General features: G+C 58.6%; 1 protein-coding gene across 2 annotated transcripts in view; it reads right to left on the bottom strand.

The window, feature by feature from the left end:
• Positions 1 to 26290, bottom strand: part of DNAH17 (dynein axonemal heavy chain 17) — a 32511-nt gene extending 6221 nt beyond the window's left edge. The window contains exons 1-69 of one of the 2 annotated variants that reach the window (XM_030506012.1): positions 25955 to 26290; positions 25252 to 25445; positions 24831 to 25023; positions 24655 to 24754; positions 24481 to 24566; positions 24216 to 24341; positions 23792 to 23947; positions 23579 to 23711; positions 23504 to 23517; positions 23167 to 23355; positions 22836 to 22952; positions 22461 to 22729; positions 22169 to 22364; positions 21907 to 22050; positions 21556 to 21664; positions 21269 to 21372; positions 21036 to 21176; positions 20637 to 20780; positions 20259 to 20441; positions 19906 to 20160; positions 19657 to 19826; positions 19158 to 19380; positions 18963 to 19079; positions 18795 to 18881; positions 18405 to 18557; positions 17716 to 17964; positions 17369 to 17491; positions 16803 to 17150; positions 16638 to 16729; positions 16350 to 16476; positions 15973 to 16125; positions 15409 to 15534; positions 15218 to 15325; positions 14947 to 15078; positions 14361 to 14521; positions 14117 to 14273; positions 13624 to 13728; positions 13058 to 13215; positions 12362 to 12500; positions 11663 to 11890; positions 11369 to 11506; positions 11004 to 11136; positions 10613 to 10740; positions 10350 to 10498; positions 9953 to 10235; positions 9634 to 9807; positions 8834 to 9041; positions 8583 to 8748; positions 7928 to 8030; positions 7629 to 7776; positions 7435 to 7526; positions 7082 to 7243; positions 6802 to 6966; positions 6483 to 6674; positions 5887 to 6153; positions 5433 to 5594; positions 4785 to 5018; positions 4426 to 4590; positions 4229 to 4324; positions 3919 to 4136; positions 3524 to 3731; positions 3281 to 3396; positions 2786 to 2978; positions 2463 to 2698; positions 2067 to 2189; positions 1075 to 1279; positions 602 to 766; positions 337 to 477; positions 60 to 230 (exon numbers count right to left, since the gene is read on the bottom strand). In XM_030506012.1, the coding sequence (XP_030361872.1) occupies positions 60 to 230; positions 337 to 477; positions 602 to 766; positions 1075 to 1279; positions 2067 to 2189; positions 2463 to 2698; positions 2786 to 2978; positions 3281 to 3396; positions 3524 to 3731; positions 3919 to 4136; positions 4229 to 4324; positions 4426 to 4590; positions 4785 to 5018; positions 5433 to 5594; positions 5887 to 6153; positions 6483 to 6674; positions 6802 to 6966; positions 7082 to 7243; positions 7435 to 7526; positions 7629 to 7776; positions 7928 to 8030; positions 8583 to 8748; positions 8834 to 9041; positions 9634 to 9807; positions 9953 to 10235; positions 10350 to 10498; positions 10613 to 10740; positions 11004 to 11136; positions 11369 to 11506; positions 11663 to 11890; positions 12362 to 12500; positions 13058 to 13215; positions 13624 to 13728; positions 14117 to 14273; positions 14361 to 14521; positions 14947 to 15078; positions 15218 to 15325; positions 15409 to 15534; positions 15973 to 16125; positions 16350 to 16476; positions 16638 to 16729; positions 16803 to 17150; positions 17369 to 17491; positions 17716 to 17964; positions 18405 to 18557; positions 18795 to 18881; positions 18963 to 19079; positions 19158 to 19380; positions 19657 to 19826; positions 19906 to 20160; positions 20259 to 20441; positions 20637 to 20780; positions 21036 to 21176; positions 21269 to 21372; positions 21556 to 21664; positions 21907 to 22050; positions 22169 to 22364; positions 22461 to 22729; positions 22836 to 22952; positions 23167 to 23355; positions 23504 to 23517; positions 23579 to 23711; positions 23792 to 23947; positions 24216 to 24341; positions 24481 to 24566; positions 24655 to 24754; positions 24831 to 25023; positions 25252 to 25445; positions 25955 to 26290 (11286 nt within the window). The remainder of the gene's footprint in view (positions 1 to 59; positions 231 to 336; positions 478 to 601; positions 767 to 1074; positions 1280 to 2066; positions 2190 to 2462; positions 2699 to 2785; positions 2979 to 3280; positions 3397 to 3523; positions 3732 to 3918; positions 4137 to 4228; positions 4325 to 4425; positions 4591 to 4784; positions 5019 to 5432; positions 5595 to 5886; positions 6154 to 6482; positions 6675 to 6801; positions 6967 to 7081; positions 7244 to 7434; positions 7527 to 7628; positions 7777 to 7927; positions 8031 to 8582; positions 8749 to 8833; positions 9042 to 9633; positions 9808 to 9952; positions 10236 to 10349; positions 10499 to 10612; positions 10741 to 11003; positions 11137 to 11368; positions 11507 to 11662; positions 11891 to 12361; positions 12501 to 13057; positions 13216 to 13623; positions 13729 to 14116; positions 14274 to 14360; positions 14522 to 14946; positions 15079 to 15217; positions 15326 to 15408; positions 15535 to 15972; positions 16126 to 16349; positions 16477 to 16637; positions 16730 to 16802; positions 17151 to 17368; positions 17492 to 17715; positions 17965 to 18404; positions 18558 to 18794; positions 18882 to 18962; positions 19080 to 19157; positions 19381 to 19656; positions 19827 to 19905; positions 20161 to 20258; positions 20442 to 20636; positions 20781 to 21035; positions 21177 to 21268; positions 21373 to 21555; positions 21665 to 21906; positions 22051 to 22168; positions 22365 to 22460; positions 22730 to 22835; positions 22953 to 23166; positions 23356 to 23503; positions 23518 to 23578; positions 23712 to 23791; positions 23948 to 24215; positions 24342 to 24480; positions 24567 to 24654; positions 24755 to 24830; positions 25024 to 25251; positions 25446 to 25954) is intronic. The other variant, XM_030506011.1, reaches the window with a different exon arrangement.
• Positions 26291 to 26601: the final 311 nt, after the last annotated feature.

Below are 26601 nucleotides of genomic sequence, written 5' to 3'. Positions count from 1 at the left end.
CCACACAAACTCACGTACAGGATGATACCGCAGGCAGCCCAGACATGCACAAACATTACCTGGAAGGCAACCTGGGCCAGGAAAATGAGTTTATCTCTCTCAAAGAGCCCCTGTGCTGTGTACACATAGACCGAATAGGTGATCTCATCCGTCAGGTTCATCACCCTTTCCTTGATGTCGTCACTGGGGGTCGCGCGCTGGATGGCTTTCTCGAAGATCCCATGGAACGCCTGGGGAAGATCCAGTGGCAGCTCAGCACCCATGCTGCCAAGTGCTCTGGTACCAGCCGAGACACTGTGTGCCCCCAAACAAGTCCCCTCCTTGCCCCACGCCTGCCTTGAGAGAGAACTGGTAGATGGGGTTGATCTTGTTGAGGTCGCTCAGGATGAAGTACAGCAGTGACGCTCGCTCTGCTGCCGGCCGGTAGTTCTCTCTAGCGACATTTATTTGCGTTTCGGTGACTTTTGCTTCTTTGACCTGGCCGTACACAAGGGTCAGTGTTACCAGCACCCTGGCATGTGCCCAGGCAGCACCCAACCTCCGGCTGAGCACTGGGTGCCCCAGGACGGCTCTTGCTGCCGCACCGGGGCACCTCACTTACCTTTTCCTCTATTTCCATGGCCGTGCGCTTTGTGGTTTCCAGGTTCTCCACCAGTGCCGTGTCCCCCAGGAAGTCCCCCCCAGCAGCCGAGAGCCGGGCAAGCAGTGAGTCCTCCAGCTCCTTTAGCTTGATCTTGAACTCGTTCTGGCTCTTTGTGAGGTTTGCCTACAGCACCGGCACACAGAGACACGCGTTGGTCAGACAGCGCGGTGAAACTGGCACCAATCGCAGTGTTCACACTGCAGCAGGAGGAGGGTGACGCGGCCCCTCCTGGGATGCGCTGTCACCCGCATGGCGAAGCGGCACAAGCGCCTGTGGCAGCACCAGGCTCCATGGGGCAATGCTCTGACTGGGACTCACTCGGCTCTCGGTCAATGACAGCGAGAGCTGAGATGTCACCTCTCCCCACCAGCAAACCCCCACAGCTCCCCCAGGCCCCTCTGCCACCACCTCACCAGCAGCCGGGTTCGTACCTTCAAGGTCTCCAGGTCCGGGCGCTCCTTGGCCACCACAGCAGCCAGGAGCTGGTCCTCCAGTCCCTCCCGCGTCACCAGGAAGTTGATGAGGGTGCACTGAGCCTGCACCTCTGGCTTGTAGTGCGGATTGAAATATTTGGTGTGCAGAATCAGGCGGAAGTTCGGGTTATATTCCACTTCTTTGTCTCCTATCCTGATGTACCTGTTTGGTTAATTAAACAGATTAATTTCCACGCACTTGGCAGTAACTCAACACAGATAATCCCTCAACCCCAAGTGCTGCTCCCGGCCACTCGAGATGTATTTCTCTGGTCAGGAAAAGGTGTAGCAAGGGCAGAAATGCCAAAGGCTGAAGGAGCAGGAGCTGGAGATGCCCTGCCACAGCCTCCCCTGGCTCGGGGCTGATCCTCCTTGCAGGCTCCAAGCCACAAAACAAGGGAGCTCCCAAGCCCCATCCCTACGGTTCTGGAAAAAAACCCTCCCAGCCTATCAGACCTTATTGCAGATGCACCAGGGAATATGGTCTAAACCACTAAATGAACTGGATTCTCAGACCAGGATAGTCCAAAAGTCACATTAACCACAACTATCCCCACTAGGAAACACCAGAGAAAACTGGGAGATGTGGCCAGAGGCCAGGGGAATCCTAGAATCACAGAATCAACTGGGTTGGAAAAGACTTTTAAGATCATCAAGTCCAACCATTACCCCAGCACTGCCAAGGCCACCACTAACCCATGGCACTGAGGGCCTCATCTACACAGTTTGTGGACATTTCCAGGGACAGTGACTCCACCCCCCTGGGCAGCCTGTTCCAGTGCCTGAGCACCCTCAGGGGAAGGAATTGTTCCTAATTTCCAATCTAAAAGAAGGGAAGGCTCAGGCCCCAGCTGCTCTCATGCACAGGGGCACAAATCAGCATTTTAGGGCCACAGTGGCTGCTCGGAGCAGGCAAAACTCCTTGGCGCCAGAGAGCAGGGTGTGCTGACCTGCCCTTCTTGGTGGTGTTCCTGCCCAGCAGATGATCCAGCACCGGCTCCACTGTCTCACCCATGTCCTCGATCAGCAGTGTCTGTCCCTCGGAAACTGCCCGCTCGATGGTGTCCAGGTAGCTGCGGTGGGACGGGAGGGATGTGGGGAGGGACGAGAGGGATGTGGGGTGGGAGGGGGGGGGATGCACAGTGTGGGACGAGCTGGGGCGGGTACCCTGCAGCGACTGTGCCCCATGGGACCCCTGTGGCGACCCCAGCCCCAGCCCTGCAGAGGTGTTGGTGCCCCATGAGTGCTGCTGCCCCCGGGTGCCCTCGTCTAATGAGGCTGTGGATGCTCACAGCACCCTGCATCCCTCTCCGGAGCCTGCGGCCACCCTGCAGCACCCGACCCACTTTTTCTGGCCCAGACGGATGGCTTGCAGCTCCTCCCCGTATTTGTTCTTGATCCACTTGATGCCCTGGAGCTGGGCATCCACAATGAGGGGCCAGCGCTCGGTGTTGCAGAGGATGGTGGCGTTCTCGGTGGACGTGCGGTTGCTGGGCAGCCCCTGGTTGCTCCAGGTAGCCACATCAGCAGAGTCGGTGAGGAGGCTGAGGGGGTCCAGCCCTGGTGTGATGGGGATGGGCACCTGCAGGAAGGGGCTGTTGGGTGCCTGCAGCGGAGCGGGAGCCCCTCAGTGCCAGCGGGCACGGGGATGGGACCCGCGGCCACTCACCTCCAGCCTGCTGAGGAAGGGGATCCAGTGCTGGTCCAGCAGCTGCACCCTGTACTTCCTGGTGAAGTAGCCGACGTAGGACACGAAGGCGGAGATGAGCAGCACATCCCCACACACTGTGTTCTCCTGCTCCCTGAGCATCTCCACTGACTCAGCCCAGCGCACGTTTTCGGATGCCAGGCCCCCGACAAGCCTGGGGGGGTCAGAGGAGAATGTGGGGGGTGTCAGAGGATATGGTGGCTGATGCAGTGCCAGGGGACACTCAGCCGTTATGCCCCATAGCCCTTGGGATTAACCCCCCTCACTTGGTGATGCCCGCACCAAAGCACATGGCTCCATGGCTGTATTCCCCCTCCCCCAAATTTCTGTCCCAGTTCATACTTGGGATTCCTCCTTCTGGAGAGGGTACAGGGGGCTCTTATGCTTCCACGACCCCCGTGTCATTGCCACCAGGCAATGCCAGGGAGCAGCAGGCAGTCAGTGCTTGCCCGGTACCTGTTTGCCAGCGTGATGACTCTGTTGGTTTCATCGGCCTCCTGCTGACATTTGAGTTTTTCAGCTGTAGCTTGCTCAAATTTGGCGGTGAGAGCTGCCAGGTTGGCGTTCAGCTCCTTCAGAAGACAGCACAGCCCCATCAGCTCCACACCCCGCGCAAGGAGCTGCTGCAGGGAGCTGCCGGTGGCTGCGGTGTGGCAGCATCACCACCCCTGGGTTTGCCGGGGGGGAACACGCACTTACAGCCACTTTGTTCTTGATGCGAGTGAGCTTCTCCTGCGCCTCCGCCAGCTCAGCGTTGGCCTCCGCCAGCGCCTGCCTCTTGGGCTCCACCTCGCAGTACACCTCATAGAAGCGGACGATGTTGAGGCACCAGGAGCACAGGCCCGCAGCGGCTGTTGACTTGGACATGATGAACTCTGGATCAAAAGTGGGGTCTGACTGGTAGGGCCTGGAATGGGAGAACAGACCAGGCTACGGCCCCGAGCTGTGCCCCCAGGGCTGCCCGTGGCAGGAGGGCAGAGCAGATGCCTAGATCCCTCCTGCCCCTCGGACCCCACTGAGCTCGCTGGGTGAGGGTCTCTCCTGGATGCTGTGCCCAGGGCTGGGAGAGGGGCCAGAACCAGCCACGGACTCACATAAATGCCTTGAGACAGGACTCAGGGATGTGCTCCTTGTCATACTTCTTTAAGGCATCAAGGAAAGTGTCTACTTTTCCCATCATGACTTTTGCTGCCTTCCAGCTCCTATCCTTTGGAATGATGCCCTTGGGGGCTGTCAGCACCATCACAGCTGCCGTCACGTTCACCACCGCTTGGGGTGGGGACCCGAAGGACTTCAGCTCCGTCAGGTTGTTCTGGGAAGGGACCGTGGGGCCGCTGAGCATCGCTCCAGTGCGGGGACACTGGCACCAGCCGGGAAACTGCTTCCCACTGCGGGGTCACCCACCTTGTTGAGGGTGTCGAGGGCCTCCTGGGCAGCTATGAGCGCCGGCTCCGCCTTCGCCAGGTCGGTCTCACAGGCTTGTTGCTTCTCAGCCACGATCTGGTGAGACAAGAGGACAGGATGGGATGAGTGGCTGGAGCCAACAGAGCTCATGCTACCCCGTCCCCTGTTGGACCCCGGTGTGGTAGGCACCAGCTCACCTTGTTGATGGCCTGGACCTTCAGCTCCTCCTCATCAGCAATGGCTTTCTCCTTGCTGACCTTCTCTGTCTCGACGCCCACCACATGGATCAGTTTGTCCGTGTTCTCATTCTTCACCTTCAGCTCTTCCTCCTGGATCGCCAGTGTGGCTTTCAGGTCGTCCACCTGGATAGGGGAGAAATGGAGTGGATCAGGGGGTTGATCCTGCTGAGCCCTGCCCGGCCTCACAGGGGTGGCTCAGTACAGCTCAGGGACCTCATGGCCACCACGACCGCCCCCTGCAGGGATGCACCTCCTCTCGCCTCCCTGCATCAGACCCGCAGTGGATACGACACATAAGCAATGCTGTGGGCAGGCACCTGGGATGCTGTGCTCTGCAGCTTCATCAGCCCCTTCTCGAGCCTCTCGATCTTGGCTGTGAGCTCATTCCTCTTTTTCGACAGCAGGTTCTGGTAGAGCTTTATCTGCTCCAGGAAGGTCTTTGGTGTGGTGTAATTATAGCGTCTTTCCATGGCCAGGTAGGTCTGGGATATCTCCTTAACACTTATGTGGACATACGCCATGAACTTGCTGATGGAGACCTTGACCTCGGGCTGCAGCAGGAGCACAAGCAGTGAGATGCTCTGCCAGGAGCACAGTGAACTGCTGCCCATGTGGGCGCCGTGAAGTGTGTGGATGAGAAACAGAGGCGACCACAGCACTGACACTGATATTTCAGCCCAGCTCTGGTTTCCTGACTCTAATCCCCTAGGGTTAACTTGGGCTGCATGGGGGAAAAGCTGCTGGTTCCAGGCTGTTATTTGTGGTGGTGTTTTAAGGACAAAAGGGAAAGGAGGAACTGTTTGTCCCCACCTGCCCAGTGTGGGGCTGCAGGATCTGACCAGAGCCCACCCCCGGGCACGCTGCAGCACGGAGAGCAGCAGAGGGGCAGGTCGTGCCCCAGAGCAGCACCAGCACAGAGGGCTGTACACAGACATGGCGTGCGCTGGCCTGGGGTCCCGGCTCACCTCGATGTCCTTTGTTTCCTCCAGGAACCTGCTGCTGACGGACACGAGCGCGTCCTCCGGCCACTCGTGGAACCAGTCGATGGCCGTGCAGTTCACCACAGCGGGGAACCTCCTCGCACGCACCCGCAGGGTCGAGCCCACCGGGGAGAAGCAGAGGATGACCTGGGGCAGAGCATGGCTGCTGAGCGGGGTGTCACCAGTGCTGAGCACGGTGTCATGGGGCTGGGGGGATGTCACCGGGGCTGGGGGGTGTCACTGGTGCTGGGGGCTGGCAGGAGCACCGCTGTGTGCTGCTCACCCTGCTCTGCCCCTGGGGCTGGGAGTGCACCATTGTCTGGGGAGCATTTGAGAACATTTTGCCCAAACCCACCACCCTGTAATGAAACCAGTTCTGTGTGTCCTGTCTGCAAACAGGGAGCACTGATGGCGCCCCCTCCCCCAAGTGAACACCCACCTTCAGCTGACGCCTAGCTTTCTCTATAAATACTTTCCAGCAGTTTTCCCTTGTATCTTGCAATCCAAGGTATTTCACTTCGGGTTTCATGGCAGTGAAAATGTCTTCCAGTTCATCATCCTGGAAGAGCCCCGGCACCTCCCCGGACGCCAGGAAATCGTTGATTAGGACCAGGAACGCTTCTTCAGCAACCTGGGAGTCCGTCATCAGGAACACAGTGGGGACGTTCTTCACAGCTGCCTTCATGTACTGGGCAGCGAGGTCCAGCTGGGCAGGGGAGAGAAACCGTCACCCCCCCTTCAGCCCCTCCACAGTGACTGGTGCAGCTCAGTGCCCTTGGGCTGCCCTGGGAAGCCAGGAGGTTGCCTTTGGGACGGAGCCCTTGGGAAGGAGACAGGTGCCGCCTGCTCTGCTCGGAGTCAGGATCATCTGCCAGGGCTGCCCGCACCACATCTGCCCTCACGAGCAGCTCCTGCCCGTCCCTCAGGGCAGGACTCGTGGGTGCTCAGAAAGCACCTTTGAGCGGATCATGGGGTGCGGAAAGGAGAGCAGAGCCCTGCACACCATCCAGGGGCTGGAAGGAAAGCTACGCTCACCTTCAGGTCCTGGATGCTGTAGCCTTTCTTCAGTGTGATCTGAAACACGTTCAGGTTGCTCATATAAGCCGCCAGCCGCGCCAGACTCTGCTTCCCGCTGCCTCCGACTCCCACCAGCAGCGCATTGCCCCAGGGAGACTCTAAGATCCGACTAATTCTGCAGATATGAGACACTGCATCTTCAAAGAGCACCTGAGGAGACCAGGAGGGGAAGGCTCCATGCTCTGAATTGCAGCTGGAAAAGCAGCAAACACCCCAAAGAGAACAAATACGAGCGAGAGGACACCACAGGCGGTGCAAGTGCTGCCTCGGCACTCACCAGGCTCATGGCCACGTTCACCTCGTTGTAGCTGTCCAGGGCTTCCCCCAGCAGCTTGTTGAGGGCTGGCCAGCTTGGCACCGGCATGTACTTGGGATCCCCCATGCCCTGGGCGAAGTGGCAGAAGATGTTGGGCTTGGCGAACAACACATCTTCACCGAAGTTCTGGGAGAGGCAATACCAGTTGTGGGGCTCAGCAGTGGGGGTCAGCGATGGGGCTCAGCCCTGGGGCTCATCCCCGCCAGGCTGGGGCCCTCCCTCATTTTCCAGCACAGTTTACCTCAAAGTACTTCTTGCAGGTGTCCCCCAGCACCTTCCTGAAGGTTGTTTGATCCTTTTCATCAACGAGCTTGTCTCCGTACACCCGCTCAGCTTCGTGCAGCCAGAGGCGCACCAGCTCCATGGGGCTTCTCAGGCATTCGGGGGTGGAGAACAACAGACCCTGACAAACATACGAGCCCCTCAGTCCTTGGGGGTCGTGTTATGGCTACTCAGAGCCGAGTTTAACAGGTTGGCTTTAGGAACTTGGTACTTTACAGGGATATGGTGCACTGCAAGGGCACATGATGCAGGAAAAGAAATAAGGATGAAAAAGGAATACAGATGTTTTAGAGGAAACAGCCCTTCCACTACCTGGAATATGTTGGAGAGGTCCCGGAGGTTGAAGAGGTAGTGGAACTTGATGGCTGTTGGCAAGAAGGTGGAGGCAACCTTCTGGTGGAGGGCTGTGGGCAGGAACGGGGGGTGAGCGGGCAGGCACGCAGCTCCCAGCAGAGCTCCCGTTGCCGGTGTGTGCCCTATTCCCCCCCAGCACAGCAGGGGCTCACCCAGTGCTGCTGTGACCAGCTGTGACTGCAGCTTCTGCACAGCTGCAGGCATCTTCTGCAGAGTGAGGTGCTGCATGAGGATGGTGCTGTACACGCTCAGCAGGGCCTCCTGGCCCGGGAAGCTCACGGCGAAGACGCAGAAGTGTCGCTGTGCAAGGGGCAAAAATTCAGGCAGGAGTTTTGCCCTGCATGGGCTGATGCAGGCATCCTGCACCGTGATGTCCCCCATCCCATCGTGCTCCAGTCCCAGGACAGTGAGCCTGCTGGGACAAGCCCCCATCCCTGTGCATCCCGTGTACCTGCAGCCTGGAGTCGATGGTGAAGGACCCTGCGGTTGGGTTCATGCAGGCCACATATTGGCAGTTGTGAATGTCCTTCAGGGTCAGTTTGGTCCTGTCGTACCTGCACAGGGACCGGCACTGTGATGCTTTCCCCAGGAATGGGTTCCTCCAGTTGGGCTGTGCCCCACTGGCCCCATGGAGCTCTGTCGGGGGGATGTGGGAACAGGGGTCCCTATTTCCCTGGTGCTCGGCAAAGCCTGGCACTGCTCTTGGCAATGCTACGAGGGGCCCTTCCTGCACCCCATAGCCAGATCTGGCCCCAAGCCCCTCCGTGGCAACGGGCACTTGCCACCTTTTCCCCCTTCCCAAGGGAGCCCCCAGCACTGCACTATGCATTGCCAGGCACCAGGAACCCCGCTGGGGCTTCCCTGCCAGCGCTGGCAGCGTGGCTGTTTGCTTTGGGTGGGGTTTGGAGTCGCCAGCAGGGAGTTTTCCCATTCCTCTGCCAAAGCCTTCCCTGCAGCTCCAGGAATGGGGGGGAACAGGCGGCTCAGCTCCACTGCAGTGTGGTGCGGGAGGCAGCGTGGGCAAGGCACGGCTGGGAGAGGTACCAGCACGGCACAGGATTGCCAGGCAGAGGGTCACCGAGGTGCCATGGGGGCCAGATACCCACCAGTGCCCGTGGTCCATGTGCTGCCGGATGAGCGTGTGTGGTGCCACAGTGCCGTACTTGTCCACCTCTGGCATGTTCATGTCGTCGATGAAGTAGATGAGCCGCTTGTTCCCGGGCGGGCCGTAATTCCTCCCCGATTTCTTCTCCAGGGGCTTCTCAAGGACAGCTGCAGTGAGAGGAGATGAGCACAGGGGCAGTGCCATGGGGCATAGCCCGGTGTGGGGCCGGCTGCTGGCTCAGGCCAGCCTTACCCTGCAGCATGGCTGAGGTAGTGTAGAAGTTAAAGGGCACAAACTGCACGAGGTATTCATCTGTGCTGAGTGTCTCGAGCTTGTCCCGCATCAGGACCGACTTCCCCGTCCCCGCGTTGCCCACCAGCATCACCGGCTTTTTCTTCTCCATCAGCAGGTCCATGAAGAAGCGCAGGCGGATGGTCTCGGTGGTGTGCACCAGCGAGGCCTGGGAAATGGCACCGTCAGTCCCCGGAGCTCACCTCTCGCTGCCGGAGTCATTTGCAGGCAGGTGCCAAAGCCGTGCCTGGCTCTCCCAGCAATGCCAGTGGGTCTAACGGAAGGTGCTCTCTCCGCACAAACCTGGTCCCTCTCTAAAGCAAAAAGTCTCAGGTGCTTGGTTACTCTAAAGATTTTCTGACCAAAAATAGGAGCTGTCAGAAAAATGAGTTGTTAAAGCAGCACAGCACAGATCCTGAAACTGTCCCAGAGGCTTTGCTCAGCCTTCACACAAGCCAAATTCATCCCTGGCCCCTGGCCCTTCCCCCGACACAAGTCCCCTCCCTTAGGACAGCATTTCAAAAGACGTGCAAATAAAATTTTAGAGCACATTTTTGCATTCAGGCAACAGTTATTAATCATTTCATGAGAACCTACGAAGCCAGAGGTTGATCTGACATTAAAAAAGAGGAGTTGGAACTTTCAGCCATGGGGTGAAGCAGAACCATGGACGGGGTCTGCCTGGTGCCACCCAGGGGAAGCCCATGGAATAACAGACAAATAAACCACATAATCACAGAGAGCCTGTGGGGGATACCTACCTGCAAAGGGACATCAGGGTTGAGGTAGAATTCTGGTACTTTTTCTGTCCAGAGCGTGAATCTCTTTGATTCCGGATCAATGAAGTAGTCAAAAATTGTCCCCTGAGAAGGAAACTTGACGGTTTTGAATTCGTTCAGCCACCACTTGCTGAACTCCAGGCGGTAATCCATGAGCTGGGAGGAACCAAACAGAGAACAACTCAGAAACTGGCCAATGTTGTTGCTTTAGTATCATCCAGAGGGACACGGCCAAGGGCAGGAGGCTCTGGTGAGCAGGGAGGTGCGGGCAGGTGCTGGCCGCTTGGTCCTGCAGCTGTACCTGGTCCTGGAACAGGGCCCCACCAAAGGCCCAGGTACAGGCGAAGACGAAGTAGAGCTCGTAGAGGTCCCGGGACGAGTCCGGCGGCACGTTCTGTGGTGTCAGGAGGCACTCAAGCAGGAACAGCACCATCTGTATCAGCGTGACCTCGGGGACAGGGGTGATCTTCTTGAACCCAGTCTTTTGCTTCTCCAGGCACACTGGCAGGTACTTGTCAAAGAGGATCGTCAGATTGGCCTTCTCAGACTGCACTGTCCTCTTCTCGATCCAGCTGGTCACAATGCTGCGGGAGGGACAGGCAGGGCTGCAGGCGAGTGCACGGGGGCCAGCACCTGTCCATCCCATCCCATCCCATCCCATCCCATCCCATCCCATCCATCTCCCCCGCCGGGCTCACGGGCTCCAGCCCAGGTCTGCGGGGTTGATGTAGAGGATTCCTGCCCGGGACACGGTGGCTGGCGTGGCAGTCCGCAGGTGGCTGATCTCGAAGAGGAGTCGCATGGTGGGGTTGAGGGGGATGCGCTCGTTGCTGGCCAAGGTGAGAACCTGGGGAGCAGCCCATAATGGGGGGATGCCCTGATCTTGGGGCACAGGCATGAACACATCAGATCACCCTGAGTTAATGAGCAAGCAAAGCTCCTGGGGTGTGATGGCACCAACCTTATTGTCATCCATGACCGTGTTCAGGGACTCGATCCACATGGGGTCAATATCTCCATCGAGGATGATCCACTTGGGCCCTTTGTGTGTGATGTTGGCCAGGTCACGCATCGCTGTAGAAAATAGACCTGCCCCATAGAAAGACACATAGATTTGTCCTTTTGAGCCACGTTTGCTGGGGGGACACACAGGGCTGGGTGCTTCCCTGAAATGTGCTCCTCCTCCCTCACAGTCCAGTAAAATGCCCCAAGGAAGGGTCTTCCCCTTCCACCACCACATCCCAAAGCATTTACAGAGACATGTTTTATGAAGTGAATCATGAAGCTGCTGCAGGATGGTTTGTGCTGGTTCCCACGCAGGTAAATGACCGCTCACGGCGCCGGTGTCTCACCGTCCTTCCACTCCCGTGTGGATGGGTGAATAATGCCGAAGAGCTCATCGCAGGTCACAGCCTTGGGGTCGAGGTCCACAGTGACCGGCTTCCGCTTCATGTTTTTGTACGTCTTGTTGAGCGACCGCAGCACCTGCACACAGGAACCGTGCAGCCGCGGCGCTGGGCCCGGCACTCGCAGTGCTCGAGGGGCCAGCGTGGCCGTGGGCACCAGCCGTGCTGCTGTCCCCGACCCAGGCACAGTCGTTGCTGCAGCCTGGGCTGTGCAGCCGGCCGAGGTGTCCGAGGGTATGGGAGAGGCCCTGGGACGTGCTTGGCCAGGGGCAGAAGGGGACCCATATCCTCAGGGATGGTTTGGCAGCTACCTGGGACTTGCCACAGCCAGCATTGCCGATGACAAAGACGGAGTGTCTCACTTGCAGCAGCTCCTCCAACTGCACCACCTTCAGCACGAAGCTCTCCTCTGCCTGCAGCTTCAGCTCCAGCACGGACTGCTTAATGATCTGAGAGGAAGAGCGGGCACTGACCGCGGGCACTGTCCAAGGGCAGCCACCACACCCCCAGCAAGATCCTAGAGACCATGAGGCTGCCCCCAGATGTGCCCAATGCACCTTCAGCCTCTGGATCCTGCCAGGGCTGGGAAGTCTCTGGGTTCGCACCTTCTCGAGTTGGAGGTCCCTCTTCCTGGGGACATCCAGGGCTGGGAACAGGTCTCCAATCAGCCCCATGAAGACGGGCAAGTCATCTGTCACGATCTTGGGGATGTTGAAGTCTCGTAAAGCTCTCATCAGAACTTGGTCCTCGGCACAGTTGGGGTCCCCTCTCTTCAAGGAGCCCGCTACCACCAGCACGGACTTGATAGCCCGCAGGCCCCAGTCATAGTGGTCCTGAGACAGGCAGCAAAGTATTACAGTTCAACTGTGGTGAGGGAGAGCTGCTTTAACCAACACCCCTGAGGAACACCCTGTCCATCACCCCACCCCCAGGTTACCCACACAGTGTCCAGGCGACTGGACTTAAAGTGAGCTTATGCACAGGACAAGCCCCAGCCTGGGCTTGCTTCCTGGAAGCACGTGTTTATTGTAAATCACTTCTGCTGAGATGAATAATATCTGGATGCTCTCATCTTAACTGGCTGTAATCTATTTGATTCTATTTTTAGAATTCTTGATTTCTTCCATAGGGCAGAAATATGCCAGATGATGCACCAGCATGGAAGTGGAATTTGCCCAGCCATAGACCTGAACTATGCAGAACATCAGCCAGTGCATTACTACCAAGTCTTACTACAATCCATCAGGTTTGAAATTCAAGTGATCTCTTTCATCTTGAAGAACTGTGCAATACTGTGAAATTACCTGTTTAGACAGAAGCTCTTTGCAGAGCGTGTACAGAGTAATGAACTTTCTTGCCAGCAGCTTCGCATCCATAAAGCCTTCCGCAACAAGCATGATTTCACAGATCAGCTCAAAATCAGGGACGACCATGGCACAGGGCCTGGGAAGGGCAGCAGCGGTTCGCAGGGCTGTGCATGGGCACCTGCAGCCCCTCAGCCTCCCACAGCCAGCAAGAATTTGCACACGAGTTGCCAATATAACTCATTCTCTGCTGTTAGCATCAGAGAGCCGGGCAGTGATTTACGCAGGCTGGGGGCTCTGGGGGTCTCTTGTCCAGCTTTCTGCTCCAAGCGGAATGTCACAACTGGATCAGGTCACCCCGAGCCTTCTGCAGTCATAGTTTGAGTTCCTCCAAGGACACAGATTCCACAGCATCCCTGGGCCACCCCTTCCAGAACTTAACCACCTTTTTTAACTATTCTTAACTGGATTTGTAGCTCAAGGTGGCAGTTGGACACCCCAAGCATCCCATCCCCAGGCTGAGCACCCCAGGGCTCTGAGCAGGGCTGTCCTGGGATCCAAGGTGTCCCCGACACAAACACCCTTGTTTGCACTGGCAGGGGTGGAGGTCACGTTATGGACAGCACACGAGCATTGCTGCACAGGTAAATGCTGCAGTTACTGCAGTCACACAGAGACCCATCTGCCTACAGTTACCTGAACAGAGCTTTTAAGTTTTCAGGCAGTTCTGTCCGTCCTGCATAGCCAGGGTTCATGGTGATGAAGAGCCCAACCGACGGTACCAGCCTGATCGTCTCTCCAAGGAAATTGAAGGTTTTCTTCTTGGCACGAATTGCATCTTGAATAGACTTCACCTGGCAGTGAGCGGAGGTGTTGGTGCCGGCAGCAACGCGGCTCCCTGTGCCCCAGCTCACCCTCACCAACCGCCCTGGAAGGTGAGCCTGGAGGTCCAGCTGTGCCATGAGCAATGCTAGAAATAACACTGAGAGCTTGCTAAAGCCACAGCACCAGGCTATGGAAGTGCCAACAGGGGTGATGGGTCACTGGAATAGGACACAGATGGGCTGCATGACCTTAAATGTGCCTAAAGCCCCCAGTACTGCTGCACTACCCCTTCATCTGTATCCCAGCATGACACAGTGGAAATACAGCAGCAAACCATCCCTTTGAAAGTCAGGTTTAACTGAGAGAATGCTCTGCATGTGAACAGGAAAGTCTCATCCAGTCCCTACCTGCTACTGGTGTGCATAGAGAGCACATACCTGCACAGCAATTACAGACAACACCTCCACTGCAATGCGGTTGAACTCATCGAAGCAGCCCCAGGCGCCGGTCTGAGCCAGGCCCTTGTAGATATTGCCACAGGACTGCAGGGAAAGCACCAGAGATGCTTTACACAGGGGCTGCAATGTGGGGATTTGTTAAAACAGCTGGGAGCTGCTCTTGCTTTTGCGGTTTGTGCTGTGCCCTAGGGAAATGCCCTGCAGCATTGCAGCTCCCTGGGCTCATAAGGGATTCCATGGACACGAGCTGGCCGGAGTTGTGGTGGGAATGAGTGATACAGGATTGCACCGGGGGCTGCTGCCAGACCCACATGTGTCGTGCCAGGGAGAGAGCAGCTTTAGGGCATCAGTGATGGATGCTGCAGCCAAACACAGGGGCTGCACACTGCAGCAGTGCCTCCTGACAGAGGGTTTCCCCTTGTCTTGGTGGACACCCCGAGTCTCACCTCGGTGCCACCGTTCCATTCCCTACCTTGTAGTCCATCTGCTCAGAGCAGTTGAAGACGTAGACCATCATGCCCACCGCCCGGCCCAGGTCCTTGGTGGTCTCTGTCTTCCCGGTGCCTGCAGGCCCAGCGGGGGCTCCCCCCATGTAGAGGTGGAGGGACTGTGTGAGGGTGATGTAGCACCTGCGGCGGGAGGACATGGGGCTGAGCAGTGCCGGCAGCACGGCACGGCCCCGGCGCCGCGGTGGGACTGGGGACCCAAGCACCCACCGGTCCGTCAGTGGGGTGATGACCAGCCGGGGCGTGTTCCCCAGGTACTCATAGGAGTACTGGAGCTGTGCGTCGCAGATGTTGGCGTAGCAGTGCTTCATCCCGTCGTCCCAGCGGTGCCGGAGCTGCGACTGCCACGTGAACTCCTGCGCGCTCTCCACCTGCGGGGCAGCCGGTGCCGACCCGACCCACTGAGCTCCCACACGCACATCGGGACCATTCCCCACCTCCGTGCACGAGGAGAGCGTGCAGACAGGTCCCAGTGCAGTGCTGGGGTGGGTGAGGATCGTCCCTTCACGTGCCTGTGCACAGCCCCGTGCCGAGGCTCGTGGCAGGAACTGGCAAAGCTGCTCCTGGAGCTGGCTTTGCATGAGCCCCAGCCTGGTCTTTTCTGCCCCAGCTGTGCCGTCACCTCCCTGGCTCCCCCCATGCACCCTGACACCCCACGTACCCTGACACCCCATGTGTGCTTTCCTCACACTATCAGGATATTCAGAAAATATTGAGAAGTGATAAAATAACAGGAAACCTGTGCTCAGAGGTGCCAGGACACCAAGCAGTAAAAATACCCTCTTGTAATGAATACCTTTGCAAGGATCATTTTGGCCACAACATCCCTGGCATGGACATCAATGGTGCAGATTGTCATGATCTTCATCCTGTCTCCAGGAGCGAGGTGTCCAATGAGTAGTGAAATCAGAGCATTTAGCTGAGCAATCTGAGAAAGGGAAGATGATGAACAGAAAATTGATGTCATTATGTGCCCATCTCCCAGTGACCCCCTGGACCAGACATCACCTCTTCCGAGCAGAGAGGGGCTGCAGGACAGCTCCAGCTCAGGTCACCAGGATGCCAACCTGCTTCTTGTTGTAATCCTTCATCGCATTCTCATAGCCTTCCTCCAGTCTCGAAAAGGCCATGCCGACTTCTGTGGTCCACCAGATCTGGGTGCATGTCAGAGCAACCTGCAGCAAAGCACAAGGAGAAAATGTGGCCATCAAGGGAAATATCCCAGCCCTGTGAAGGCTGCGGGCAGGCAGCTCCTTACCTGTGCAGGGTAGTCGAATGCCCACTGCTCCCGCGGCTTCTCCTCGTAGGTGACCATGGCCTCAGGGATGAGGGCCCGCAGTGTGGAGCGCATGCTGGCCAGCACTCGGTTCAGCCAAACCTCCACCTAGAGGGTCACATCCAGCCAACTCTGAGCTAGCGGCTCCCAGCCTGCGTCCGGTGCAGTGCATGACCCCGTGGCAGCGTGCAGGCGGCTCCCTACTGCCCTGCACAGCAAGCTTCTGCCTGCGCATTGCAACAGGCTCATGGCAGACCCCAGCACGGCCCTGCAGGGCACTTCCCGTGGCAGTTTATGGAGCACGGGCTGAGGGTGGCCAACAGAGAGGGGAGAACCCCACTTGTGACCACCTGAGGGGGCTGAGATGACAGTGCTGCAGCACTGTTCACCCGTAATGCAGATCCCATTTCTGGGCTTTTATGGCTGAAAGGCTTCACAGCTGCATTTTAAACTGTCATTAGTGCCCAGCAAGAACAAGGCTCATCCCTGTCCTGAGCCTGCCCACCCCTGCCCCTGCACGCAGAGGCTCCGCGCAGCTCAGCTGACCTGGCCAGACAAGTTGCAGTGTGCATCGAAGGCCACGTACTCCTCATCCAGACTGAACATCCCCAGGGCAACCTTCACAGGCTTTTTATCCACACCCTTCTTGAACTTCAGCTTAGCCAGGCTGTCAAACAGCTTCGCGAGGTGACGGGACACCTGAGGACAGAGACACGGCCAGTCAGGGACCGCCATCCTGCACAGAGCTGTGATCACTGCCCGAATTAACTCCCGCACAGCTCTCGGGGTGCTGCATCCCCAAGAAGGAGGGTACCAGGGCTTGCATTCTGTCCCTTAGGACGGAAAACATTTCAAAACTGCTGTAACAAGTGAGCACACAAGAGACACAGGACTTGTCTCCACGCTTTGCACACAACCCTTACCTCAACTGGCTCGTTACCATTAGATAAAATATCAAGCAGGTCTGCAGAAGAAATAAAGTAGAATCGGGGAAAAGCCAGTCTTTTTGTCTCAAGGTATTCAGCCAAAGCCTTCTCACAGACCACCAATCTAACAGAAAACAAGGAAATAACCTGCAGTTAAACCTGATGTAGTATTTTTTACTTTTTGCTAAGAAGTCCTTGTCATGCTGAGACAAACGCCACTTGGGAGAAATCAAACTCCTCCTTTGGCCTCTCCACCACGCTTCACCAGGATGGCTTAAACCTCACCTCTTCTGCAACTCTTCCAGCTTCTCATAGAGATCACTCTTGTTTGTAGCTTCAATCACATTGGGAGTTTTTACTGCATCAGCCATTAATTCCTGCAGGAAGAAAAATGCTTCAGCTCTACCTGAAGCAGCGACGAGTTCCTGGGCCCAGGAACAGGCTTCGCACTTTGAAATCCTTATCGATAGCCTCAAAACGCTTCGAGTCCTCCGGCAGCTGGCTGCGGATGTCTTCGGAGCCGATGAAGATGCTTTCCAGGTGACTCCATGTCCTCTGCACCTCAAACCAGATGCTGATAACAGCATCAGCAGTCGACAGCTTGTACTGCCAGGATGACACCTCCTGAAGGAAGAAGGCGAGGTACTTGGAGGTCATCAGGTTCTGCAGCTGTACTTGATTGTCCTCCAGCGTCTCAATGAGCTCCTCATCTGATTTGAGCAGCATGATGCCGGTCCTGGGGTGGGGCTCGTGCTCGAACTTCATCGTCGCCCAGGTAGCATCCAGGCTGCTCAGCACCTGCAGATGGGTGAGAAATGAGCTGGACTCTGTGGTGCCGAGTCCCAGGCCCTGCGGAAAAGCAGCAGCAGGAACGTCTCCTCCAGGGAACGAGCTCCATAGTGCTGTGCTGTGTGTGGACTCCAGCCCCCGGGAGCGGGAACACGAGTGCTGACAGCACAGAGCCACATGAGAGCATGGCTCTCAGCAACACACGGGAGGAACTGAGCCCTATTTACCTTCTCCATTCCTGACTCCTTTATGGCTTTGTCCACGATGCCACGAACCTCATCCTCAAAGTTGTGCAGGTTCAGCTGCAGCAGATCCGCAAGGGTTGTGTCCTCGGACATGGTGAAGTTCACCTGGAGCAGAATCAGCACCGTCGGGACATGGACTCCCCTTGGCAGGGGCAGCCCAGTGCTCAACCAAACGAGCTCATTGACACCCACGTTTAAAGACCCTACACAAATATTTGCTTATGGCCAGCTTTTAAAAGAGATTGCATGCTTCCCGTGATGGATGCAAATCCCAGGAGCCTCTCAGGCCAGAGGTTGGAGACAGGGAAGGGTGGGAATGTTGGGAGCACCTGGGTTGCCTGCATGAGCTCCTGCCAGTGCCGGTCTCTGATGGCTGGGTTCTGCAGCTCGTTCACAGCACGCAGGGATGTTATCATGTTCTTCACGCTGTTGTCCAGCCCTATGAACGCATCCCAGCTTCTCATCTCCTTATCCAAGCTCCGAATGTCTTTAGCAAATTTCTTACAGTCGATATCCATCTGCTCAACATCGATATCCTTCCACCTGGTGGTCTTCCAGTCATCAATGTTCGTGTTAACCTGAATTCGGGAATACATGCGCACAATTAGCAGAAGCATTCCTGCCCAGCGCCTGTGCTGGGATGCGCAGCCCCCCCCACCAGCAGACCTGCCCTAACACTGTGACGACAACCTGCTCCGTGTTTCATCCCACCTCTCATGGCAATGAGCCTCTCAGAGGAGCGAGCAGCACTCTGCTGTCAAGCCTTTGCCTGGAGGCAGTGCTGAGCATCGTGCCCTGGTGCAAGGACCAGCACCGAGCCGAGGGCTCCTGTCACTGCACTCACCACAGATGGCTGCCAGCAGCCACCATCTGCAGACACTTGGCAGCTCCTCACGGCCTCAGGATCTTCAAAACCATGAGGAGCAGCCCAGCACACCCAGGAACCTGCTCTGCACATCCTTTTCTCCAGCCTTCTCCTGTCCTCCCCGTGTGCTGGCTCACAGGCTGCGGCACGTACCAGGACGATCATGTCCCAGAGCTGCTTCAGCAGGCGCACCTCCCGCTGGCATGCTTTGAGCTGTTTATACTCTGGGACCAACACTTCAAACAGCCCGGCCGACTCTGACAAGGCGGCCAAGTCACCCTCCATGGCGGTGATCAGCTTCCGTTGCTGGATGGAGAAATAGAAATGGTCTCAGCCAGGGACAGCGTGACAGGGACATGTCTCCTACCCCAGCAATGGCTCCATCCCTGCTGCAGCATGGTGGGGATGGGAGGCTGCTGCAGGGCCAGACCCTCCCCATCGGGATGGAGCTGGAGCAGAGCCCCTGTGTACGGGGCTGGGGGTGGCCATGCCATGCCATGCCAAGGGGGACAGCACCATTCCTCATGTCCTCCCCTTCCTCACCGTGTTCAAGGACATGTAGGGGTCTTGGTGAGTGAACAAGAAAGGGGCATCTTCCCGGAACTTCTTGTGGAAGACGCGCTGCTGGACCTGTGCGGGAGGATGGGGCTCAGGGGCAGCGCAGGAGAGCAGCTGGCGCTTCCCCAGGCTGCCGAGCCCCAGGGCAGGCACCTCGAACTGCTGGCACTTCCTGCGGATGATGTTGACCTCGTTGGCTTGCAGCGGTGCTGCGTTCTGCTTCACACGCAGGCAGAGCTTCTTGGTGCTGTCCCACTGCTCAGGGAGCTCCTGCAGCCAACACGGCACAGCGTGGGCAGCCTGACCCCACGCAGCCCATGCCTGGCCCCTGCATCCCACGGGGCTCACTTGGAGCTGCAGGTGGATCTTCTCCGGCATCTCCACTCCGTAAGTGCTGAGCAGGGCAATTGTCTCCTTCAGGGGCTGAAACATGGTGTCGGTCGTCGCCTGCCTCTCCTTGACCCTCATCAGGTGCCCCATCACCGCCACCAGCCCGTCATAGTCTCCCTCCTCCAGAGGTTTACTCAAGCCGTCACTGGCGTCTTTGATGAACTCCTCCAGGTCCATGAGGCTGGGAGGAAGGTGCTGGTGCTCACTGGGCATCCCTGTCAGGGCTCACAGCTGCCCCTGCGCCTGCCTGGGGCTTGTTCTGCAGGGCACAGCCTCAAGGGATGCACCCATCACCTCCACCCCTCACCATGGGGGTGCCCAGCACCTTCACCCACACCTCCACTGTTCCAGCCCTGCCCCGGCACATGGTGGTGCCTTTGCCACAGCCCAGCCAGGCTCTAGTCACCGTGAGTGTCCTGGGGCACACCAAACACACCAGGGCTCACCAAACCCCTACCTGTTGGTGACATGGTCGATGAGGTGCTGTCGGAGCGCCAGGCCCCGGTCCTTGATGGTGTTCAGCAGTGCCTGCTTGAAGGGGCGGCAGTCACTCTGCAGCCACCCCCCAAACACCTTGGTGTTCGCGAACCCCAACACCTCCTTGCACAGCACCTCGCACGTGTCAATCTGGGGGCAAGAGCAGGTCACAGCCAGTGGCCAGCACCTCTCCGGGCACCCAGCACCTCCCTGGGCACCTGCCCCGCACCTCCTCTTGAAAGTGCTTGAGGGATGGGGCCCCTTCAGGCAGGGGCTCCTCTGGCCACATCTCCTTCTCCTCGGGGATGGGGGCACCGCCGAAGGTGAGGAAGCGCTGCAGGAACTCCTGGGGGTCCTCCAGCCACAGGTGGGCTTGCTCCTCGAAGGTGGCGCTGTACTCCTCGCCTTCCGACATGGCATTGACAACCAGCAATACCACCTCCTCCCGCATGCTGCTGAGCTCTGTATGCTCCTCCAGGGTGGTCTGCAGGGACGGGCAGAGCTCTTGGGGCTGCCCGCAGGGACCGGGCATCCTCAGCCATCTCCAGCCAAGCCGGAAGGTGCTGACTGCCATGGACCAACCTTGTAGCTCAGCTTCCCCTCCAGCAGGCGAGGGATGCACACCGCAGCCACATAGATATCGCTCAGCAGGCTCTCTGTGAGCTCCAAGAAGCTGTTTTCATCTCCCGCCTCCAGCGAGGGCCGGAACTGCACTCTGCCGTCACACAGCTCCATTTGCACCTCGAACAACGGGGCCACGTTGGCCTGAAACAGGTCATCACCCCGTGTGGTGCTTCACATCCCATGTCACCCCAGCCCCGCGGTGGGGAAAAGAGGGGACACTGGCACCTCCAGCACTCACTGCCCTCGGCACCAGGGCATATCTGGCCACTAAACAAGTGCCTGAAGCCACCACCAGTGGGCAGTGGCCACCCCGAGCAGGGGTAAACCTGGACCTACATCAGGGGCCATGTTGTTGAGCAGCAGCTGCAGTGATCTGCGGACAAATCTGAAGAGTCCCCCCAGCACGATTCCATCCACATAATCCACGTAGTCCAGCCATATCTGTGCCGACGCATCAGCCCTCAGCAGATTCGCGTTCTCCTGCAAGCAGGAACAAACAACTTGTATTTGTCCATGAACACCCAGCAAACGCCCCTGCTCCTGCCACTGCGAGTGCGCTGCCTGTGGCCCCGCGGGTCCGTCCTGCCCGGCTGTCACACAGGTCCCGCATCCTTCCCCTTCTCCCCACTGTACAACATTGAATGCAGCCAAGACCTCACCCAGAAGGCAGCGGGTTCCTGGCTTCCACTGGAGCCTCAGCTCAGCACAGAGCACAATCCCAGGGATGTGTCTCACCTCCAGCATCTCATGGATCTTTACGCCTGCATCTTTCAAGGCAGTGTAGCACTTGGTTAAGGTGTTTGCTCGCCCATCCAGGTCCAGAAGCGCTGTCTCTTTCTTGTCCTTCCTTTCAAACAAGGGAGCTGCTGAGCACACCTGCAGGGAGAAGACAACAGAGCTGCTCCATGGAGCTGGGGAGCGGTAAGTCCCTGCAGAAAGCTTCCTGGGAAGGCACCAGCAAAAGCTACCTCTATCAGGTGGGTGATATTTTCCACATTTAACTTTGCCTTCTGGACCCTGTTCTGCAAGTCGTACAAGACATCTCTCATCTGCTGGATGTACTCCATGACACCTGGGAGGAAAACATGCACTCAAGATTGACAAGTTACACAGATCCCTCCAAGGCAGCGAGCCACGAGGCACATCGGGGCTATTCACCACAGTGCGGGGACAATGCCTGGCTCCCACCTCACGCAGGCGCCAGGGAGCCCCCAGAGCACACGCAGCGGATCTCTGGCCTCGGGCAGGTTTGTACCTTCATGGTGCCAAAACAGGGTGCTCTCCGCGCAGGCGAGCTGCTCGTCCACGGCCTCCAGCTCCCCCACCACCAGCGGCAGCTCCACCGGCAGCAGCCTCAGCTTCACCTGCGGACCCAGCGCGGGTGAGCAGGGACCGGCCCTGGTCCTGCCCCTGCTCCAGCGCAGCCGCGCTCGCCACAGCACCGGCCTCACAGGGCCGGCAGGGACACGGGGTGCTGGTGACGTGCCAGCTGCACCCCAACCCCCCCCCAGCTTCCAGGACCCCCAGAGGCTCCCCAGCCAGTCTCAGGTTGGCCAGTGCTCAGTGCATGGAAAAGCAGCCGGGTCATCTCCCCTTTGCAACCTGCCTCATTGTACCAGCCAGTGATAAGATCCAGGTTGTCCACAAACTTTTGGAACATCTCATTTTGAGCAAAGAGGGTCTCAGCGCTGCTCGGGATATCCATCTCCTGGAAGTTCAGGTACTTCACCTCCCGCAGCACGGCAACGAGCTGTGAGACACGGTGGCCAGAGAAAAGGCTTGTGAGTAAAACCCGAAACGTCCTGCACTGAGCCCCGTCTGCTGACGCTCGGGGGAGGCATTGCTGGCACTGCCCACACAGCACCAACCTCTTTGCTGAAGTTCACACTGAGGAAGGAAGATTTGGGGTCCCTCAGGATCAAGGGCTGCTCCAGGCTGAAGTGGCAGTCCTTGCCAGCCCCCTGCACCCACTCTGTGTAGACCTCCTCACGGAAGCCTCGCAGCAGCCCCATCATCTCTTTGTACTTCTCGGACAGTTGTTTGGCTTCAGCACTGACCATCACCCTGCCAAGATCATGATAAAGAAGCGGCTGCTGCAGGGAGAGGGGACACACACGGGGCCAGACCCTGCCCCACGTCCCATGGGTGACCCACACGTACGGGTGGTCGATGGCAAACAAGTCCTTGTACGGTCCCTCCAGCCGCTCCTGCAGCTCCAGAGCCCATTTCAGCTGCCCGGCCACCGGCGGCATGTTTTTGTTGATGGCTGGGCCTGTCCCACGTGGCAGCGGGGAAGAGATCTGGGTGTCATAGAGCACCTTCACGTCCTCCAGCTCTGCCTTAAACATCTCCAGTAGGGCTGAGTAGTGAGGGGAAAGCTCAGCCTTTATCACGGGTCGCTCCAGCAGGTAGGAAAACATGTGCACCAACTGCGGGAGAAAGAGGCTCTGGCTTCAGCGCTCCAGAGCATCCCAGAGCAGCCAGTGACACCCCGCGGTGCCCTCAGCACGCTGCGGCGTGCCAGGGCACAGGTACCTTCACAGCGGACATCAGGCAGCTGCAGTCATCGAAGCCTTGGCAGAAGATGGTGGCCAGCCGCCTGTCGATGTCCTCAATCTTCTTCTGGAACTCTGCAAAGTCTGTGTTCAATTGCTGCCAGGAGATAGCAAAACGATTTGAGCTGGTGCAGCCTCTGCGCTTCCTTCCCAAATCCTTCCTGAAGGATTTGCTGAACCTGGAGGGCCGGAGCCCTGTGACCTGCCCCACGTGTGCTGCCATTGGGCAGGTTTAGTCCTTGCAGTGTGCTCTGCCAAGTGATCATGTTTCATTTAGCAAATGCTTACACTGGGTACCAGCATCCACCCACCTCCTCTGTGGGATCCAAGGAGTCATATTTGCAATCAGCAAAGACCTTGATGATTTCAGACACCTCCTCGTAGATCTGAAACACCTGAGTCCCAAGAATGTTTCCTTTCACTCCTCCCAGCTCTGCCTTCTCCAGCTTCAGGAACTCTACAGCTGTCTGGTACAGGTCCTGGGGAGCACAAACCGTCATCTCACCTGGCTCCTCTTGGTGGCCAACCCTGGCTCCCCATGCCCCGGTGCTGTGGGTGCAGGAGCTGTGTCCTGTGAGCTCCTGAGGATGCTCCCTTCCCAGGGATGGGTGCTGTGCTGGGACTGACACTGTGCTCCCAGCCATGCACCGCTGCTGCTCCCCCTGCACCAGCAGCCCCAGCCCACCCCGGGGCTGCAGCAGTTTGTCCCGTGCCGCTCTCAGCGACCACCCCAGCGCAGGGATACATCGTGCCCCATGTGCTGTGCTATCACCTCGATTGTCTTGAGCCTGTGCAAGAAGGACTCCATTCTCCCGAAGATGACGCTGGGGGGAAAGTCCCAGAGCTGCGGGTCCTCCTGCAAGGGGGCAGGAGCCATAAGCAACCAGAGCTGGCGTGGATGGGGCCAGGCAGACCCGCACCATCCCCTGCACCCACCGGGAACAACGTGGGCACCAGGTCGGAGCAGTAAGTGTTGTAGGACTGGAAGAGGTTCTCTATGATGGAAATGCTCAGTTTGATTGCCTCCAAGGTCTCTTCGGGTTCTCCTTGCAGCCCCTTCATCACGTCCTCGGGGCTCAGGAAGTTACGGGTCTAGGACAGGCAGATGCAGGCAGGGGCTGATGGCAGAGGGGAGCGCAGGGGGCTCCTCCTGCCCCTGTCCACCCTCCAGCCCCATGGGCTCTGGTGATGGCCTGTGACCCACGCCTGCCCCAAACCCGCTCCAGCCCTACACTGGGCTTTACTGGTCTCTTGGCTGGGGTGTCTCTACGTCACCCGAGCTGGGGTCCCCACAACTGCGCCATGCCCCTCCTGACACTGGCCCAGAGCTGGAGGAGGTGTCTCCGGGTGGGGGCTCTACCAGATCGATGAGGAGGTTGCAGATCTCCTGCAGGATGACGACCACACGTATGGGGGAGCTGTAGTGCAGGCAGTTGGCCCGGAGCAGGCGGACGGTGCACAGCGCCCGGTCCAGGTAGGGCTGCAGCTGCGGGAGCGGAGCCTCGTTACTGCGGAGCCGTGGTTGTGTAACGAGGGTCGGCAGAGCCGGGCTGGAGCCAGACCCGCCGCTGCCTCTACCGGGACGAGCCAGGCAGTGCCTGGTTATTTTGCCACATACAACTCACCTCGGAGTAATCTGCTTGTTCCATCTCTTCCAGCAGGATGCAGAGCGGTTGCAGGTGGAGGCTGATGTCCTTGGCTTCCTCCAGGCCTGGCCCAGGGGAGAAACCACGCGCTGGGGGTGGGGACGCCTCGATGGAGGGGCAGAGGCAGTGGCTCACCATTGCTGGGGCACTTACCAGCGCTGACATCCTGGAACACGCTCTGCAACGCCGGCCAGAAGCAGCTATTGGCCTTTTCCAGCATCTCGGCCAGCACCGTCACTCGGGGCGAAAGCAGCTGGCAGGGAGAGGTGACGGGCTCAGCACCAGGGCCCAGCACCGGGGACGCAGCTGCTGCCTGCTCCAGGCGGTACCTGGTCATTGATGCACTGCAGGTTCACCATCCTGGTGTGCCAGAAATCGAACTCAGCCCTGGGCAGGGGGTGCAGCCCCTCCAGCAGTGGCTCTGCGGAGTCCTTGCTCAGGATGTCTCTGATCTGCTGGGACCACTCTATGACGATGGTCTCGATGGCGTGCAGCACCGAAACATCCATGGACCCCGCCAGGCTGAAAGGGGATGGGGTCGTGCACCCACACCAGGACCAGCCCTGAACCATCCCCATGTGCCTCTGCCAGCCCAGCAGCCTGGCCTGAGCATCCCTGAGCTCTGCTCCTGCAGATGCTGTGCCCAGGGATGCTCAGGGACCAAGCCAGTGCCCCAGCTCCCCTCCCTCCCAGAGGCACTCGTGCTGCCCCGGGCCCCCGCCAGGCTTCGCTGGCCCCAGCAGCACCCACCAGTCCAGGACGGTGCTGCAGCCATCCTGAACATCCAGGTGCTTGGGCAGCGGGAGCAGCGGCTTCCCCTGGATCTTCCCGCCCATCACAAAGTTCTCGTTCTTCAGCCGGTGGACTTGTCGCCTGATGTCCTCCACCAGCACCCCGGGCCAGCCCTCCATGTTCTCCTCACTCAGGAGCAGAGGGGACACAATCTGGGGGACGGGGCTGGGTCAGGTCTCCCATGGCAGAGGGCATCGTGCAGCCGTGCTGGTGCGTCCCCTCCTGCTGCCCACCCAAGCGCGGAGGGTTTGGCTGATGCATTTCTCGTCAGGAGTCCCCTCAGCCCAGTGGATTTCCAGCTCTCGTGGGAGCAGTGAGTGCACCAGCAAAACCCCCCTGCACTGAGGAGGAACATGGGGTTCCCCAGGTTCAGCCTTTGGGTGCTGTGGGCAGTCCTTTGAGTGGTAATGTTTATGGGAAGCTTGAGAGGAATCCACTCAGACATCTCCCTGCTGCGGGGACGGGGAAGGTGGAATTTTGCTGGGTTTTTAAACCCACAGGGAGGAAGCGATGGGTCTGGGGCGCAGGAGAAACCCGGGCTTGTGACCATCATCACCTCCAGGCACTGGGAGGCTGGCACCTGTGGCAACTTTTCTTCTGTTAATGTAATTTCGTGTCTTTTTGAGCCCACCTCAAGCACCAGCCCGTGTGGGGAACCCACCTCCTCCACCACAGTGATGAAGTGCTCCAGGGGCGAGGGGCCGATGTCCCCCACCAGCAGCCCGCTCCGGTAGTTCTCCTGGGTGATGTTCTCCTTCTTCTCTTTCACGAAGTAGACGCCTTTGCCCCTGAGGGCCGGGGGAAAGCAGGGGGTGGCCTGGAGCTGCCCGGCTGGGTTCAGCCCCAGCACCAGCTCCAGCACATCCTGCTGCCTGAAGAACTCGTCCAGCACAGCCACGGTCTCATCACTGCCCATGAACTTGTTCCACTTGTCGGGCCGGATGCTCATCAGCAGCGTGGCGAAGCTCTCCAGGAAGTTGTGCCGCGCGTCCGCCATCCCACCAGCACCCCGGTGCCTGGGGGGACCCAGGCAAAGCCCCCTCAGCACCGCGCTGGGCTGACCCAACACCCCAGCCCCACCACCACGGTGCCCTTGCCCTGCTCCAGCCCTCCCCCTGCATGCTGCAGCACCACAGGGAGCTGCCGGCCCCATCTCTGCCTCGGCCCATCACCCTCCCAGGCTCCATCACACCCCCCCGCCCTTCATCACCTTCCCCCGGGCTCCATCGCCCCCCAGCCCACCCCAGTCCTGCCTGGCCCTACCACTCCCCTGCCCCATCACACCCTCAGCTCACCAGGAGCCTCCAG

This window comes from Strigops habroptila, chromosome 14, assembly GCF_004027225.2.
Source record: "Strigops habroptila isolate Jane chromosome 14, bStrHab1.2.pri, whole genome shotgun sequence".
Lineage (NCBI taxonomy): Eukaryota > Metazoa > Chordata > Aves > Psittaciformes > Psittacidae > Strigops > Strigops habroptila.
The sequence above is the reverse complement of the archived record's forward strand: the minus strand, read 5'-3'. Positions and strand labels throughout refer to the sequence as shown.